The following is a 17,917-nucleotide window of genomic DNA, read 5'->3' as shown; positions in this document are numbered from 1 at the left end:
GTGCTGACTGTACACATAGACTTTAATCCACTGAGGAACTAATTGCTCTCAATGCAGAATCCAATCAGAGTCATGTCAGGCCTAATAGGGAAGCTTGTTTACTGATCTCCGCTGTATTATTGCTTACAAAAGCAGCTTTGCCTTTGTATGGTAATTCTCTCCTTCTCTTCCTCAGACTTCAGGGTACACCCTGACGGTGGTCGCCTCAGACAGTGGGGTGCCTCCTCTTTCCAGCAGTGCCATGATCAACATAGACATCTCAGACGTCAATGACAACCCACCACTTTTCTCCCAGGCCAACTACAGCCTTATCATCCAGGTGAGAGGGGGAAATGGGTCAGTGTAGATGGCTGATTAGAGGCGGAGAGGATGAGATTGAGGAGGATGGAAAGGGAGAAAGAGAGGGGGGGGGGTAGCAGTGGACACAGAGAGAGGGATTAACAGGCAGGAATAATGGGAGACTGTGCGACTAGAATGTCAAGAAGCAAGTAGGAGGTTGGAGCAAGAACAGAGGTAAGGACAGCGGAGGGAGAAGGGGGGCGAGGGAATTAAAAGACAGAGGCTGCATGTTAAGTATAAGAATTCAGATAAGAGATGGAAGAGAGAGGCTGTAAGACAGGAGTGATGAAGAGTGGGAATGTGCAAGATGCTGAGCTGATAATAGATGGTTGACTGAAGTAAAGAGAAAATGTGTGAGAATGAGAAGAAAGAAAGGAGATGCATCTGTATTCCAGTTTGGGAGATCAAAAAAAATAATGATTCCAAAGGTCGGATGGAAGATGATTTCGTTTCCAATTTTCCTGTCTGTTTAGAAAACTGAAAAAAAGCAATTTAAAAGATACTGTGGGGAGGCTCCGCACACATTGTGCACAGCCCCAGCACTTCAGGATGAAACATTGTTTTGCCTCTGAAAAAATCCTGACTGGCTTTATTTTACTTACTGTGGATCCTTGATCAAAGTGAAGCACAAAATCACGCTAAAACAGAGCAATAAAGAAACATAGGGCACACGCTGTAAACACCACCAGGAATATCAAGAGGTTTTTGTACTTCATACTTGAGAGTAAAAGTGAGTTTTGAGTCATGATTCTAAAAGCATCAACAGAAAGGACAGATCTGAAGCCAATTCAGGGACACAGAGACATTAAAGGCAAAGCCTTTATTTTGAAACTGACTGGCCTTTTACTGCGATTCATCAGAAGCTGAGCCCTAACATCGTGAGCCAGTGGATACTTGTGGTGGTGATCAGTGTTATTGAGTTAAAGGAATATTTCACCCACAAAATGACCGTATGTATATCAGTTACTCACTGCATGGCAAAACTTTATCAAGACATCCATTAACAATCTCTCACACAACTTGTGCATTTTAATCAAAGTCTCATTTATCCAACTTCACTTGAATTTTATGCTCAGTACTTCACAAAGACATGCATTTTTGCTAAAACTGTATAATTCAAAACACGGCTGCATAAAGGCACAGACAAATAACACGGGGCAAGAGCCTGAACTCTGCTCAGTGAAAAACACAAGCAGAGATCAAACGCACAGGCTTGCCCATGCTGGTTACTTACATGTTGAAATGTTTTAAATGATAATATTTTACTAAAATTGCATGTGTTTTTGAAGCGCTGAGCAAACGACTGGATAAATGAGACTTGGATTATACTTCAAAAGTTGTGTGAGAGTTTGTTAACAGATGATTTCATGTAGTTTTGCTGTTGTTAAACATGGCCCCGCTTTACTTCAGTTCATCAAAAATGTTTCCATTTTTGGATTCTTTGTTCATCATTGAGGCATGCAGAAAAAAACATCATACTGGGTGAGTAATTGACATATAAATGATCATTTCTTGGTGAAGTATTCCTTTAAAATAAATAGGAAAGCTTTGGTTTTTCCATTTTCAGCTATAAAATGTCTTGTCAGTTATTGTTGTCGACAAACCTGTTTACACCTGGTATTTATATGTGTCATGAGAGATCTGATAACAAGTGTACGGTGTGTAATACAGGTGTAAATGACTACAAAGACGCATTGTGATCCTTTCACTCAAACCACTTGTTGAAATGGTCTGGGGTGCATTTGATCACATCTTCTCTAGCTTAAAACTCATGCGTCCTGATGCATCTCTGACAAGGATTAAGTCATCGATGGTGGTTGCTCGAACATTTTACCACAAGGTGGATAAAGAGTTGCGTGATCGTTCATCATTTTGCCCAATGGAAGGAGACATGTTGAATGCTGCCGACATCCATATCTTTAGTTGTACCAGCACAACTGCTAACGCGTCTTGCAAAGGTGTGGACAGAAACAGTGTGCACAAGGCCCTTTGACCTTCTGATATAAGCGACGTAGTCAGTAATGAAATTTTAACACAAGTAGTCAGCTAGAGACACATGATAGACAAAGGTGTGCACCTCAGTGTGTTTCGGCTGACCACTTTTGTTTGGCTTTAAAAGAGAGTTTCAGACAGTCGCCGTTGAGTTTTCTCTCACATCGCCCAGCATTATAGAGCCGAAGAGCATCAGGAGAACCACCTCCTCTCATCACGAATATTAAACATGCCTCTCTCGTATCCCACAGGAGAATCGACCAAAAGGCACAAGTGTTCTTCAACTCACCGTAACCGATCGGGACGCTTCCCACAACGGCCCACCTTTCGCCTTTGCCATCGTGGATGGGAACGAGGGCGACGCTTTCCACATCAATCAGCAGGGAGCTCTAGTGTCCGTGGGGGCGCTGAATAGGAAAAGTAAAGAACACTACCTACTTCAAGCGCAGGTGAGTCACAGCGCTGAGGAGAAACCACAGTTGAGAGGGTGTATTGATTTAGCCGTCATGCCACAGCAGCCTGATCTATTTGTCTTCCTTCTCTGTACCTTTTCTCCATCATGCTCACTCATTGCTATCTCCTACTCTGTTCTAGTCTATGTTCATCCCTCCATCTTTTAATCCTTTCAACAGCAAACAACTGTCTATAAGAATTGAAACAGGCACACAGTAAAGCTTCTGCATCACACAGGAGAATCATAAATCAAAGACATTTGCTTTGGCATGATGGCGTGTGTTGCTGGGTGTTGATGTCGCACCTTAGAGGAAAGAACACAGGGAAAAAAATGAGTGGGCAGGCTGGATATGAAGTGTAAGTGTGATGTCTTGTTACACACGAGATGAGTCATAGTTGTTTTTTCCTGCAGAACTGGTGTGAGAGTGTGAATGTTAAAATGCATGATCTCTAGATGTTTCGCTGGCTTTAATATCCAGTGAATCTACAGTATGTAGACACCATCAACTATCAGTGGAAGAGCTTGATTGCCCTCTGCTGTTGGAAGAATAAAGCTTGCAGATAGAGTGGACATTATTTCCTCATGTCTCCTTTCCCTCTCTCATGTTCAGGTGTCAGACAGTGGTAAACCTCAGCTCTTTTCCACCGCCTTCATCAGCGTGCGCATAATAGAAGAGAGCGTCTACCCTCCTGCCATTCTTCCACTGGACATTTTCGTGACCACAGCTGGTGATGAATACCCCGGAGGTGTCCTGGGCAAGATCCACGCCACCGACCAAGACATCTACGACACTCTCACCTACAGCCTCGCCCCCTCTTCCTCCTCTTCCTCAGAGGAGAGCGGTGCTTTGTTTTCAGTTTCCGCCTCTGATGGGAAAGTTATCGCCCTGCGACCACTCGATGTAGGCCACTACCCTCTCAATGTGACGGTGACTGATGGGCGCTTTACCACGGCGGCCGACGTCACCGTGCACATTAGGCAAGCAACTCGTCAGGCTCTTGACAACTCTATAGCAGTGCGTTTTGCAAATATTGCTCCAGAGGAGTTTATTGGGGACTACTGGCGCAACTTCCAGCGGGCACTGAGGAACATCGCTGGAGTCAGGAGGAGTGAAGTCCAGTTAGTGAGCCTGCAGCCTTCAGAGCAGGGAGATCTGGATGTTCTGCTGGCTCTGGAGAGATCTGGCAGCCCGTACCAATCTCAGGAGGTAAGAACAGCCATGATTACATTTTATTTCTTGAGAGGTTTATTTGTAGCAGATGGTGCCAAACTGTTATTTTGTTGTATGGCTACAACATTCATCAATCAATCAGTCTATAAAGGAATGTGAAAGGTGTCAAATGCAATTTCCAAGAGCCCAAGGCGATGTCTTCAAACTGCTTATTTTCTCCTATCAGCAGTCCAAAACCCAAAAACAATTCAGTTCGTGATGGCATGAAAAGCTGATGTTCATGTCTTAATTGTCTTCAGGTCGTCTTCCGTAAGCTGAATTCCTCCGCAGCCGTGATCGAGGAGATGACGGGGGTTCGGATCGTGCGGGTGGTGCAGAAGCTGTGCGCGGGTCTGGACTGCCCATTAAGCTTCTGCGATGAGGTCATATCCCTGGACAAGACTGCTATGTCCACTTACAGCACAGCTCGCCTCAGTTTCGTCACCCCACGACACCTGAGAACTGCAACCTGCCAGTGTGAAGGTCTGCTGATTACACCACACACACACACACACACAGATGCACATTCACTGTATGTTAGAAACTCCCATTCTGAGTGGAATCATGTTGTCATTCAGGTGGCAGATGTCCCGTGTTGAACAACCTGTGTGAGAACAATCCCTGTCCTGAGGGGATGGAGTGTGTCGCAGATCCGAGAGATACCGTGTACAGTTGTGTGTGTCCAGAGGGCAAAAAGGGCAAATGCTCCGGTAAGACAAACCATCTCTTAATCTGTCTTCTCAGATACCTCAGTGTCCTTCATCTGTATCCAGCATCTTCTGCTTGTAGTAATAATGAAAATAATGCAAAGTTATCATGTTATCATGATCCTGAAGCCGCAATGCAATATTATCGTGATTTTAATCGTTTTGCGATATGCTGAGTATTGCAATAACATACACTGTGATTCATTACCTTTTTTCAGCTGCAAATTATGCCTCCAGAAAAGAAAACTTCAACATCTGTTTTATCTAATAAGGAAGATTTCAGCATCTCACTTCAATCATCAGTCAGTTTTATTGCAGCTAAATTTATGTAGTAGACCGAAACAGCTGTTGATGTTATTATTCTTGTAGGCCACTAAAAGTTTAACTTGTATTTGAGGTGGGACCAAGTTAATGGTTTGCAAGTCATAAGTAAGTCCAAAGTCAGGTCCCAAGTCAAGATAGGCAGGTCCTGAGTCAACAAATATTTTGATATTTATTTGCAACTGGCACTCTGATGTTTATGTAACATTAATTCTTCATGGTTCTCTCTTGTGACTTGTTTGGATGCTGTCAGATTAGTCCAAATGAGGTGGATCATCTTGGGAATTAAGTGTCGCCTTGCTGGGAATGAACATTGTTAACATTAGTTGATTCAGGACATTCAAGAAATTAATTGATTTGTTGCACACTTTCTAAATAAGTTTTTACATTTTGAGCTTGGGAGAAGGCACTGAGTAATTTCAAGTAAAAGGCTCAAGTCCAAGTGAAGTCACAAGTCATAAGTGTTTAAATTCAAGTCAAGTTGCAAGGCTTTTTTCATTATGTCAAGTCAAGTCTGTTATTTGCAATATTGATATGACTAAAAAATCAAGTCATGGTGTCCTTATGCAATTCTATTCTGTATCAATTTCCCCCCACTGCTGTTATTAATACGTCTGTGACTTTCTGTCAGATGGCCACTCCCTGACGTTCAGCGGCAGCGGCTATGTAAAATACCTTCTGATGGAGAATGAGAACAAGGAGCTGATGAAACTGTCTCTGAGGCTCAGAACCTTCTCCAGCCATGCTACTGTCATGTATGCTAAAGGAACCGACTACAGCATCCTCGAGGTGTGTGTGTGTGTGTGTGTGTGTGTGTGTGTGTGTGTGTGTGTGTTTGTGTTTGTGTGAACGTATTTGTCCAGCCTTATTACTCAGATGTAACCTTGCCTTTATTCCTTCAGCATCTTAAAAACTGAAACGATAACCTTCGCTTATCATAATTAAGTCTAGACTGACAGTCCCTCTGCATTTCCTAGCTTGTCTCTGTATTTCTACCCAGCATTTAATATCAGAAGGGCTTAATAAACACATAACTTACCCACCCTCCCATGAGACCATCCAGCCATGTGTACCAATCAACTATGCTGAAGGGTTCAAAAAGCCATTTTCATACCCCTTTCACATGAGGGACTATGGGAATGTGGTGGTGGGTTGAAAAAGATTTTGCACACAAGAGCTATTTTAGTGCTGGGAGGGGAACAGAAAGCAGTTTTCCACACATTCCTTTCAGAGTCTGTCTGGTATAGCAGTCTGCATGCCAGACTTTAGGCTAAAACCTGGCTGGCTGAGAGGCAGTAATTGTTTATCAGACTGCGACACAAGGCTTTTAATATCTCCTAACTGTTTGGAGAATGGCTTGTTTTGTTTAGAGGCATGAACAGAAGCTATAATGTTGTGTAAAGAGGTTTTCCTGTGAAGCTTGTATGGCAAGTAGACATTAGTTTGCCTCCTATCAAGATTCAAAATGATTTCATAGCATGGTAATAAATTGATGCACACTATATTTTGTTTTAGGGAGGGATTTATGACTTTGATTTATAACCCTGACTTGATGATTTGATTATGATTTCTCCACCTAAGTTTTAATCCTGAGGAGTTTTAATTAAAAAAGGGAAACAATAATCTCCTTAACTCTGCTATATACTTGATGTTTATCATGTTCTAATTCTGTATTCTCTGCCTCTGGTAGATTGTGAACGGCCGTCTGCAGTACAAGTTCGACTGCGGCAGCGGCCCTGGCCTCGTGTCAGTCCACAGCGCTCAGGTTAACGACGGCGAGTGGCATACTCTCACCCTGGAGGTGGATGGTAACTACGCTAAGCTTGTGCTGGACCGGGTGCACGCTGCCTCCGGGACAGCACCGGGTACCCTGAGGACCCTCAACCTCGACAACAGCATTTACTTCGGTGGCCACGTACGTCAGCTCGCCTCGGCACGCCTCGGGCGCAGCCTGCCCGTCACCAATGGGCTCCGTGGCTGCATGGAGGCCATCACTCTGAACGGCCAGGAGCTGCCTCTAAACACCAAAGCTCACCGGGCCCACGCCGTGCTGGAAGACATCGTGGACGTGACCCCGGGCTGTGCACTGGCACCCGCTGAGAGTTGTTCCAGCAACCCCTGCACCAACGGAGGGAGCTGCACCTCGCTGCCTAATGGAGGTAAATCACTGTGCTGCTCAGCTCATTGCACTCACTCAGATTCTCACTGGAGTAGCTCAAGTTAAACTTCAAGTGGTCCATTTTTGCATGCTTTACTACCTGAGTATTAGTACAGTATGGTAGATCACAGTGAGATTAATAGGAGTTTTAATTGTACCTAATCATGTGTCTGTGCCTTAACCACAAATCAAACATGGCTTCCTTTCTGCTGCATTCAACCTAAGAGATTAACCTCTCAGAGTCAGGCATCTTTTATCATCATTTTGCACGACCTTTCCCTGTTTTCTTACGTGTCCCCGTTGCTTTGTTTATTTGCAGTTCGTGCTGTTTGCTGTTATTGCCAACTCAACACTTCAGCATCTGTTTCACATTAAAGTGCTGCCAGTGGTTCAGAGGGTATAGTCCCTCACCGTCCCTGGAAGGCTTTTTTGTAAAACATCTGCAGGATGTGTTAAATTTCAATAACATCAGCTCAATTTAAAAAAAAGTAAAAAAATCACACTCCAGAGAGTGTGGTAAGCACATCACTGTGCTAGGGGAATTCATATAAATTATGCAAATTTTAACAAGTGAATGCATTCAAGTAAAACAGTAAATTTTGTATATTAATGTCTTTGCGCTAGAAGCATTATGTTTTCAGGTTGTCCGTCCTTACATCTGTACATATGTACGCACATCCCATCCTCTTCAGCACAAGGAGATTTCTTCAAGTTTGGCACAAACGTCCACTTGGACTCATCGGTGAAGTGGTTAGACTTTGGTGGTCAAAGGTCAAGGTCACTGTGACCTCAAAAAACATGTTTTTAGCCATAACTTGAAAATCCATCCACTAATTAAGACAAAATTTCACAAAAATGTCTAATTCATAAACGATGATAAAAGGTTAAATTCACTGTGACATCATAAATTCTTTCAAAAGCACTTTTCTGGCCATTACTAAACATTGCAACTCGGGAACAGAACAGGAGACATTTGGTCAGATACTGAAATGGTGAGACTAATCTTGGGTGTACACCTTGACACTGTGCTGATTGTATAGATCTGTGCTGAAGATGTGTGTGAAGCATCTTTGTTTTAGAATTTGTAGCTTCTTTGCAGCTGCGTATGACTTTGGACAGACATGGATGTTGATCGTATCTTGTCTTGACAAGTTCGTGGATGCATACAACCACAAGCTAGTATTTCTAGTTTTCCCCTGACTTTTATACGTGAATGACCTTTAACTCTTTTAAAAGACGACTCCTTCCGGTGATTCATGCCAAACTTATTTGGATTTGAGAATTTACATCAGTTTCAAAATGTCATCGTCTTCATGAGCCTTTTTTCTGTGAATTCTACAGGCTACTTCTGTAAGTGTCCTGCTTCTTTCATGGGCACCCACTGTGAGATTGGCATAAGCCCGTGTGCCTCCAACCCCTGCCTGTACGGGGGCACCTGTGTACCTCGTGCAGAGGACTTCTACTGCCAGTGCAGAGGGCAGTACTCAGGACAAAGGTATTACAACATTTTGCTCTTTAGTCTAGTTTTAAAAAGTAAAAGTGACCAATTTTCACTGCTATGTATCATTAACACCATGTTGGTAGAACAAACTTTATAACCCTCATTGCACTTTTAATACTGAAAGAAATACTTAATACTAACATTCAATGTTAAGTTGTAGTTTGAATTTTGAACCTGCATTTTCATGCCTGGGGGAATTTGTAGATCTGCAGTCATAAATTATGTCTTAAACGTAACCGCAGTACAGCCTGCAGCAACGTAGAATGTACGTTTGCAAAAACACGTTTCAGAAATGTAGTCTTCATGTATGAAGATTCATGTATGAAGATTTTGAGATTTCTTAAGTGAAGTTGTTTTGAATTCAGGTGCCAGTTGGGTCCGTACTGCAGAGACAACCCCTGTAAAAACAGCGGGAAGTGTATCGACAGTCTGGATGGTCCAGTGTGTGAGTGTGAAGCAGGCTTCCAGGGAGACAGGTATGTAAATTTTGTGTTCATATTCATTAAGTTAACTCTCTAAGTGATTGAATATCTCCAGCTAGGCATCTCTTGCATCAGCGGTTTCTAACACACCTCACTAAATTCCATTGTTTTGCTCAGGTGCCTGAGCGATGTTGATGAGTGCATCAAGAACCCCTGTGCCAACGGAGGCCAGTGCCAGAACACATACGGCTCCTACAAGTGTAACTGCTCGCTGGGTTTCAATGGACAGATGTGCGAACTCCGCGCCGAGGTCCGCAATGAATTCATCTCCACCTCCTGGAACATTGGCCTGGAGGAGGTGATTGGAATCGTGGTCTTTGTGTCCAGCATCTTCATCCTGGTCCTCCTCTTCATCATCATCCGCAAGAAGGCGTGTCGCAGGAAGTCAAAGACCGACAACGACAACAAACATTTGGGAGGTTCAAACATGCCTCACTCCTTCCTCCAGAGACCGTACTTTGACGCCAAACTCAACAAGAACATCTACTCCGACATCCCTCCTCAGGTTCCCGTGAGACCCATCTCCTACACTCCCAGCATTCCAAGCGACTCAAGAAACAACCTGGACAGGAACTCATTCGAAGGCTCAGCTATCCCGGAGCATCCGGAGTTCAGCACCTTCAACCCAGACTCTGTGCACGGACACCGCAAGACTGTGGCCGTGTGCAGCGTAGCACCCAATCTGCCCCCTCCCCCTCCCTCCAACTCCGTCTCAGATAGCGACTCCATCCAGAAGCCAAACTGGGACTATGATTATGACGGTAAGTCCTCGACTGCTTTACTCAAAGTGCCTAGGAATGGATCCAAATGACTGCTATTATAACATTCATTGCATTTAAGGCATTAACAAAAGTATTATTGACTTTCAGTGGAATCCTGTCATGATGATGTTTAGTTATAATTCTGGCTAACGCTGTTTTATGGGCCCATAATTACCTAATAATCTTCTTGAAGTGTCCTGGAAAGGACAATGTAATTTAGTACTAATTACATGAAAAATAGAGGCAATCTTGAATTGGTACACTTCAGTTAATTACTAGTTTAACTTTGCCTCCATTTCCTCTATAATTGTGAATCAAATTATGTAGTTCTTGCCAGGAAACTTGCTACATTAGCTGCTGAACTGTTAATCCCAAACTAAATTTAAAGAAAATTGTGGTGGTTTTACATGTTTTTATCCAATTATGGGATTTTTGCCGCGTGCATAACAGTGGAGCACAGCTCATCAAACAAAAAATCCATTATGTGATTTGGGAGATGTTTGCCATATTGCAGCATATAGTGGGATTTACATTATATGTCACATTCACACATTCATACACTGATGCAGAAGCTACGATGAAAGGTTCCAGTCCGCTCATTAGGATCTCATGTCATCTAATCATTCATACGCACATTTGCACACTGATCGTACATCGTGTAGTTTTGCTTCAGGTCAGTGTGTGACATTTTATTTACTGTCATGTACATCTTTATTTTTCCCTCCCACAATTTGTCCCTCCTCCCCACTGAAGTGTTTGAAAACCGCCAGGCAATTGGGGAAAGAAAAATGATGAAGTGACAGTGTGGTTTAGCATGTAAGGTCATGATTCTCAAAATTTCCGTACTTATACTCCAATCATATTTTGAAATTGCACCACATTTTTGAGACTGAGCTTTTGACATGGGCAGCTCAGAGCTTTAAATTGCCACTCGGAGTGCCGACACACACTTTGATTATGTTTAAACTGCTTTAGAAGGAAAGTATGGTAGTTCAAAGGTACGGATCATTTTCTTTTCATTCATTAGTTTTTTCAATTAAATTAACCAGTTAGTTGATCAACCAAACCATCGACTTCAGCTCCTCAACTCTGCGAGCTCTACTGCTCTGTGTCCTTGGGCCACCTATAATTAACATTTGGAGTAAAATAATGTACAGTTCAGTTCTTGTTATACGTTTGATTGGTTATGGAAATTTTTCTCATGGTTCTTGAAAAGCAATCCATGAAAATGAGTAGAAACCATGTTTAAATGTACAAAAATCCCAAAGAAATGGAAAAGCAGCAACAACCCCCGCAAAAGTTGATATTGTGTTTTTGTCTATTCAAAAATGTTTTTGTTGCATGTCCCCACACTAATGGGTTTCAACTATACTACTGAGTCCCATATGGGACATTTTTAGATCTTATCCATATCTGTGAGTTTTCACTAAAATCTGTGCTTTCTCTTTTAGCTAAAGTGGTGGATTTGGACCCGTGCCTGACCAAGAAGCCTGTGGAGGACAGCGCCTGTCACCCCTACAACACCAGGGGCAGCATGTCTGAGGTCCAGTCCCTCAGCTCCTTCCAGTCAGAGTCCTGCGACGATAACGGTATGCAGCCATTCAGCATGTTAAATTACTGCTCTTGGCCATAAAAAGGAAAACCAACAAGACAACATATTTTGAGAAAAAAAGCCATATTTTTACAACACATACATTTCTGAGATGTTTTTGCACTTGTTTTGAGTTATTGCTTTTTCCTTTGTTTGATCAGCCTGCAGGGTTTTGCAACAGCTACCTTTGTCTTGATTGATTGTCTTGATTTTTTATGCTAACTCTGTTTCTTTGCATGCTCAGAATGGATGGCCCAAATGGTGTTTTTGGGGTCACATGTTCTTTTCTCTTTCTTTTTGCTGCGGGGCTTCAGCTCCCATATGGATCAAATCAGTCCACAGATCCAGAACAAGGTTTTAAATAGGGGGGTCCAGTCTGTAAGTCCTCAATCACTATCTGTACAGACGGAAGCAATCACAACAACTCGTACTGTGGAATTCTCCCGGGATTATATATATAAAAATATATATATCCAAAAAAAAAAAAAAATCCAATAGTGTTTTCTAATCTGCCGCCTCTCAATTTACCTGCGTTTAAAAGGAGTTTGATGACTTACTCAGAAAGCAGTTATGTTCATTTAAAAATCACTCACAAGGTCATTGACTTTGAAAGATGCTTTCATTTCTTTTTTCTTTCTTTTATTTACAGCATGCTTTTTCTTCTTGTTTTGTTTGTCTTTTCATTTTTTTCTCCCCAAAGTTTAGCTACAAATGGATGTTTAAAGCAAACATCAAGGAACATATTATAAGGGTATACACGCATACATTACAGTTATTTCACCTCATATCTCACTTATTACCCTGTCATCACTGGGATATCATGGTGGGGATTATGCTGCTCATAAGTCATCAAAACCTTCATTTCCTGCCTCAAAAATGCAAATGATTCCTAAATTGAATTAGAGAATATTTCCTAAACGAGTCCTCTCTGTTTCCTCATTTTCCTCAGTTTGTTTTCTAAACACACACAGGCTTTTCTGTGTGTTAGGGTTGGAAATGTGTTCATATCTGCGGGGAATTTCACTGATTCTTCCATCTGTACTGTCAATGGCACCCCGTAGCATCTCAGTATGTTGTGTGTTATCTTGCACAAACAAAGCCAGACCCTCCCTCCCACTGTGTCGCCTCCCACCATTGTCTTGTGCCCAGCCATGAATCCCCCCCCGGCATTCAGTGTCGATATAGAACAGGGAAAAAGAAAAAGTGTCCAGCAACAGGAACATCGATGTTTATGGGAAGTGTAGCTTGTGTTGGCATCACTCCCACCACCATGCACTCCATATGTGTTTATTTTTTATTTTTTCTAAATGCTAAAAGCATTTGTACTAATGCTCGCTCTCTTCCACCCACTCTCCCCTCTCCTGCCTCTCACAAGCCTCCATAGTGACTGTAATCCACCTTGTCAACGCTGCTGTTGACACGGTGGAAGGAGAAGGTACTCTTTTATTGCTTCCATCTGCCAGTAGTTTTGTCCTTGGTGTTGGGATGTGAAGTGCAGGTTATAGAGCTGCCATTATCTTACTCTGACAAACCTCATCCAACCTCGACATGTTTCCTTTTCAGATTCAGCCGCTAATTAAAAAGATATGCAAATAAATCAAACAGGCACGGAAGTGTTGCCTTTAAGTCCCAGTATTGATCTTTGCCAACTTTAGATTACACACCCGAGAAGTCTGTTTAAGAAAATGGCGAAGCTGTTGTCCATTAATTAACCTGCCACTTTTTTTTTATCATCATCGTGTCTTTCATTGTTTCATTGTCCTCATTTCATTCTCAGGCGATTGTTCGTTCTTCTCGGGTTTTAAACTTGTTCTTTCTCTCTTTCTCCTCCTTCTTGCCTCATATAAAGAGTCTTTTTTGGCTCATGATCTCAAGAACCCAAGAGGTGACTTTTTACATCTTCTGTTTGCCTGATGATTACTGGTGTTCCCCCGATCCCCCCTCTAACTCGTAACCACTAACCCCAAATCTTAATGAGGAGAGGTTCAGGTCAAGCTGGTGTGACGCTAAGCACTTTCTGCATCATTTGCCTCTTAAGATGACTCGTCTGCCTCACTTAGATTATTTATCAGCCTAAAAACGTTCTCATGCATGGCTGTGATGCTGTGACAACTATAAAGACATTTTAATGTGAGTATTATATGATCAGGGGTATTGCTAAGTAACTAATTTTTTAATTTAACTGACGGGAGGCGTCTGCATGTGTGTGTGTGAGTGTGTGTGTGTGTGTGTTAAGAGTTTGTCACAGCCTTTACAGTTAACTGTTATAAACAGTTGAAACCCTAAAATTGACAGTATGTGGAAGCGTTTTAGTTATCCTGAAAGTTTCATGATATATTGTAAATACGATTTATTTGGTGACGTGGTGGAGGGAACGAGAACTCTGTCCTTGTAAAAAAAAATACACGGGCGAGATTTAATTACTCGATGAATTTAAATCAAATCCTATAGATAAGGACGAGTAGAGTTTCGTTTGTTGAACAATGTGAGCTAGAGAATATTACAGAAAGAGAAAATAGAGAATAGAGAGATTTTGCTTATTTTCACTTTTTTTTGCATATAATGAGATAATCCCAGCTGGCACCAGATGCAGTGACAATATTTTAAACGTCTTAACAAAGGAAGAATTTCACACGGTGTCAACATTAAAATTATTATGTTATTTCTAAATAATGGGTTTCGTCCTCCAAACTTTATTCTACGTCAAATTGACGTTGGCATTAGACGTTGAATTTTGGTTAGCCATTGTAAAAACCTACATTCAACCAAATACCAAGATCTGGCAACACTGGTGGCCGGCTGGGATAGAGCAGGTAACACAGGGAGCCAGAAACAGAATATTAATTATTCGCTCTATATTATTATTTCTAATAATATATATATATATATATATGAATAAATGTAATTTTTTTTTATTTCACTGTCCCTTTAAAGTCTGTGAATGTGTTAAAAAGTTCTCACAAAGTGGCGTGAAGTTTTTATTAATGAACAACTCCTTGTGCTGGTGTGACGTGTTGTGTTTCTGTTGCATGGTGTGGGTTTTTAACATTAACATGATGTCATTTGTTAAATGTTAATATTTGTCTGTGCGCTCTGGTGCAGAATACTGATGAGTGTCTTTGGGCTTTTCCTCATTAAACAGGATATCACTGGGACACATCTGATTGGATGCCAAGTGTTCAACTTCCTGGAATCCAGGAGTTTCCACAGTATGAGGTTGTGGAGTCGCCCGCCCCTCTGTACAGCGACCCGAGTGCCATCGACACCGACTACTATCCCGGCGGCTTTGACATTGAGAGCGACTTCCCCCCACCGCCGAAAGACACCCCTGCAAACGACGACCTGCCGCCTCCACCTTTGCCGGAGTACAGCTGCGACACGCTGCGGCCCAGAGATTTTGACCCGCCCGCGACCGGTCCCGGCAGCCCGGCTGGGGTCCGTCAGCGCCCGGCCCTGCCCCAGCTCTACAGCCTTAACCAGTACCTGCCACAGCACTCCTACCCAAGCGACGGGGGCGACACAGAGGGCCATGGTGCGACTTCCACCTCAGGCACCACCACTCCAGCTTCCACCATGGGCACCGGGGGCTACAGAGGGGGCTACCCTTTAGGTTGTAGTCGGGACTTTGACTCCTCAGCTCTGGACAACATGTCCATGTCTCTGTACACGTCCACAGCCTCCTGCTCGGACATGTCGGCGTGCTGCGAGGAGTCCGAGGTGATGATAAGCGACTACGAGAGCGGCGATGAGGGTCACTTTGAGCGGCTGGCCATCCCGGCGCTGGACTCCCAACAGCACACTGAAGTCTGACACTGGATCCAAACAAAAGTGCCTGAACCCACAGCTACACCTTATGTTAACCCCTCACACACCACCCACACCAAACATGCACAGTATGCGTACACAGAAAAAAAAAAAAAAAAACACACACACACACACACACACACACACACACACACACACACACACACAGGATGAATTGCGTCTAAACACAGGGGTTGTTGAGAATGGTTGTGAAGGCCAATCGGCTGAGAAGATCTCATGAAGCTATCGGAGAGACTCTGTAGCATCTCAACATCTGCTCAGTCCAACTCCTGCCCCGCTGAGTTGGCGGTGCCATCGCTTTAACTGTCATCATTCACAGGAAGTGGATTGTCTGAAGGGTCAACATTTCAATGTACAACAGGAAAAGCATCATGAGAAGAAAAAAAAAAAGAATAATTCACAACAACATCTTTGTTTCTATAAATAAAACCAAGCAAAATGTTTTTATACAAGTCCTTATTTTCAATGTAAATTTAAATGTACAGTTTTGATTTCAAAGTTTACTAGGTTTTGTAGATATTCTATGCTTTTATTTTCAACAAAAAAGAGTTAAATGGTGTGACATTATCAGCCTTACTGTGCTTACATTCACAAAAAAAAGAGGAAACGTTAAAAAAAGAAAGAAAAGAGAGTGGCTTTTCCGAACACAGTGTACTCGTAAAGTTTATTGTCTCCTGCTCATTTCAAAAAGGGTCTTCAATGAACGACTGCATATTCTTGTGTTGTTTTTTTTTATTTGTTTGTTTGTAAATTTTGACTTTGGAACCTCTTTATTTTTCCACCAAGAAAATGGGACCCAATATATTTATAGTGCAGAGTTATCCATGGACACGTGACTTTTTCAGGTGTCTATGTGTGTGTGAGCAATGCTATGGTCTTGTTAAGGTTTTTATTGAATACTGCCACAAGCTCACGCTTTCCTACTGGCAATAAATTATTCCTAAAAAATACCTCTGCTGTCTGTGTGCAGTTATTTCCAAACTGTTTTTATGAAGACAACAAATGTTTGCTTAAGCTAGTATTGTTTGTGCAAAAAATAAAGCATAAATGTAATATGTTTGGTGCACTGGAATATCAATACGAACTTTTTAGCTGGACACTTGTCATGTTATTTGTTAAAAATGTATTGTAAATGAATCAACTATTCAAAAAAATCATTGTCAGACGAATCTGTAATTAAAATAATATTTAGTGGCTGCCCTACAATCTATTGCAACATATGTGATATTTTATATTCATAGTAACATGCTTTGTTCAACATTGGGTGAAGAATTTTAAGTGTCAAACGCTTAATTTCATGTATTCTGGAGAAATTTTTTGCCTTTTTTGCATCAATTTATGGTGTAAATGTCTTTAATATTTTAAAAATAAAGTAATCTGCTACTTTAATGTTATATTAGGGGGAACAAATGCACATGTTCTAAATGTTGACGGAGACACGCCCCTTGTGTGCCTGTGCAGACACATTTATTTTTATCAGAGCAACAAACTGTTAAACTTCTTAACAAGCAACCTGATACTACAAAGAGCCAAACACGGTACATCACTCAGAACTTTATTGACATTTTTAATACGATGGGCTGATGTATATAAAATGATACGGAAAACATTTGAAATATATGATGGAAGAATTCAGCAATAAAATAAGTTTTGTTTGTGAATATTTCACTCTGCATCAAGGTTTTTATAGTCAACTAAAATATTTTCTTTTTCCTCACTTAGCTTCAATTATTAGTTCAGTTTCAGTCATTTTTATTTACAAAACTAGCTAAAATGAAATACAAATATACAGGAAATGTCAAATTTTAGTATTTTGTCATTTGATCAAATATGTTAAGTTTGACATCCTGCTGAGGCATTGGTGCATGTTTATTGATAACTGGGATGGCTGCATGACATGAACCGCCATCACAAAGTGTTTTGTTTGTATTGTAATACCTGTTTCTGAAATCCCAAATTTTGCCCCAGACATATACCCCCATTTTATGATAAAAAAAGGACTAATGCTAAAAAGTAAAGTAATTAAAAACTAAACTTAAACTAAATATTTTAAAATGGTAAAAACTTAACAGAAATGTGAAATCTAACTCAAACTAAACTGAATTAAAAAAAAAATTAAAATACAAAAACTGTAACAGCTCTGCTCATCTTTAGAACAAGCTGGTCCAGACTATATACAGTGCATTCAGAAAGTATCCAGCTTAAGTAGTTTAAATCATTTTTTTTTTCCCTAGTCAGTCTACACTCAATAATGAAGAAACAAAAACAGGATCTGAGACCTTTTGCAAATTTATTAAAAATGAAAACTAATATATCACACCTTTAAGTATTTAGACTCTTTGCTGTGACACTTGAAATTTAGCTCAGGCACCTTCTGTTTCTCCTGATCATTTTTGAATTTTTTCTGCACCTTGATTGGGCTCCGCCAACCGACCGAGAAAGGCACACACCTGTACGAGGTCTCACAGCTAACACTGGACATCAGAGCAAACCGCGAGCGGAGAGACGGGACTGTGTCGAGGCACAGATCTGTGAGAAACAAGATTCTCCAAATTCTAAAGACTGAACTGTTTGGT

At 41.5% G+C, this 17,917-nt stretch overlaps 1 protein-coding gene across 8 annotated transcripts in view; it reads left to right on the top strand.

The window, feature by feature from the left end:
* Positions 1–16,291, top strand: part of fat1a (FAT atypical cadherin 1a) — an 86,074-nt gene extending 69,783 nt beyond the window's left edge. For 3 of the 8 annotated variants that reach the window (XM_088075862.1, XM_042484525.2, XM_042484523.2), the window contains 13 exons: positions 176–319; positions 2,583–2,780; positions 3,396–3,992; positions 4,256–4,478; positions 4,574–4,705; positions 5,655–5,812; positions 6,714–7,182; positions 8,523–8,676; positions 9,048–9,158; positions 9,282–9,925; positions 11,377–11,514; positions 13,366–13,401; positions 14,659–16,291. In XM_088075862.1, the coding sequence (XP_087931988.1) occupies positions 176–319; positions 2,583–2,780; positions 3,396–3,992; positions 4,256–4,478; positions 4,574–4,705; positions 5,655–5,812; positions 6,714–7,182; positions 8,523–8,676; positions 9,048–9,158; positions 9,282–9,925; positions 11,377–11,514; positions 13,366–13,401; positions 14,659–15,326 (3,672 nt within the window). In that variant the 3' untranslated portion in view covers positions 15,327–16,291. The other 5 variants (XM_042484526.2, XM_042484524.2, XR_015776254.1 and 2 more) reach the window with 4 other exon arrangements.
* The last annotated feature ends 1,626 nt before the right edge of the window (positions 16,292–17,917 follow it).

Source organism: Plectropomus leopardus, chromosome 3 (genome assembly GCF_026936395.1).
Source record: "Plectropomus leopardus strain MGB_pleo_1.0 chromosome 3, ASM2693639v1, whole genome shotgun sequence".
Classification (NCBI taxonomy): domain Eukaryota; kingdom Metazoa; phylum Chordata; class Actinopteri; order Perciformes; family Serranidae; genus Plectropomus; species Plectropomus leopardus.
The sequence above is the reverse complement of the archived record's forward strand: the minus strand, read 5'-3'. Positions and strand labels throughout refer to the sequence as shown.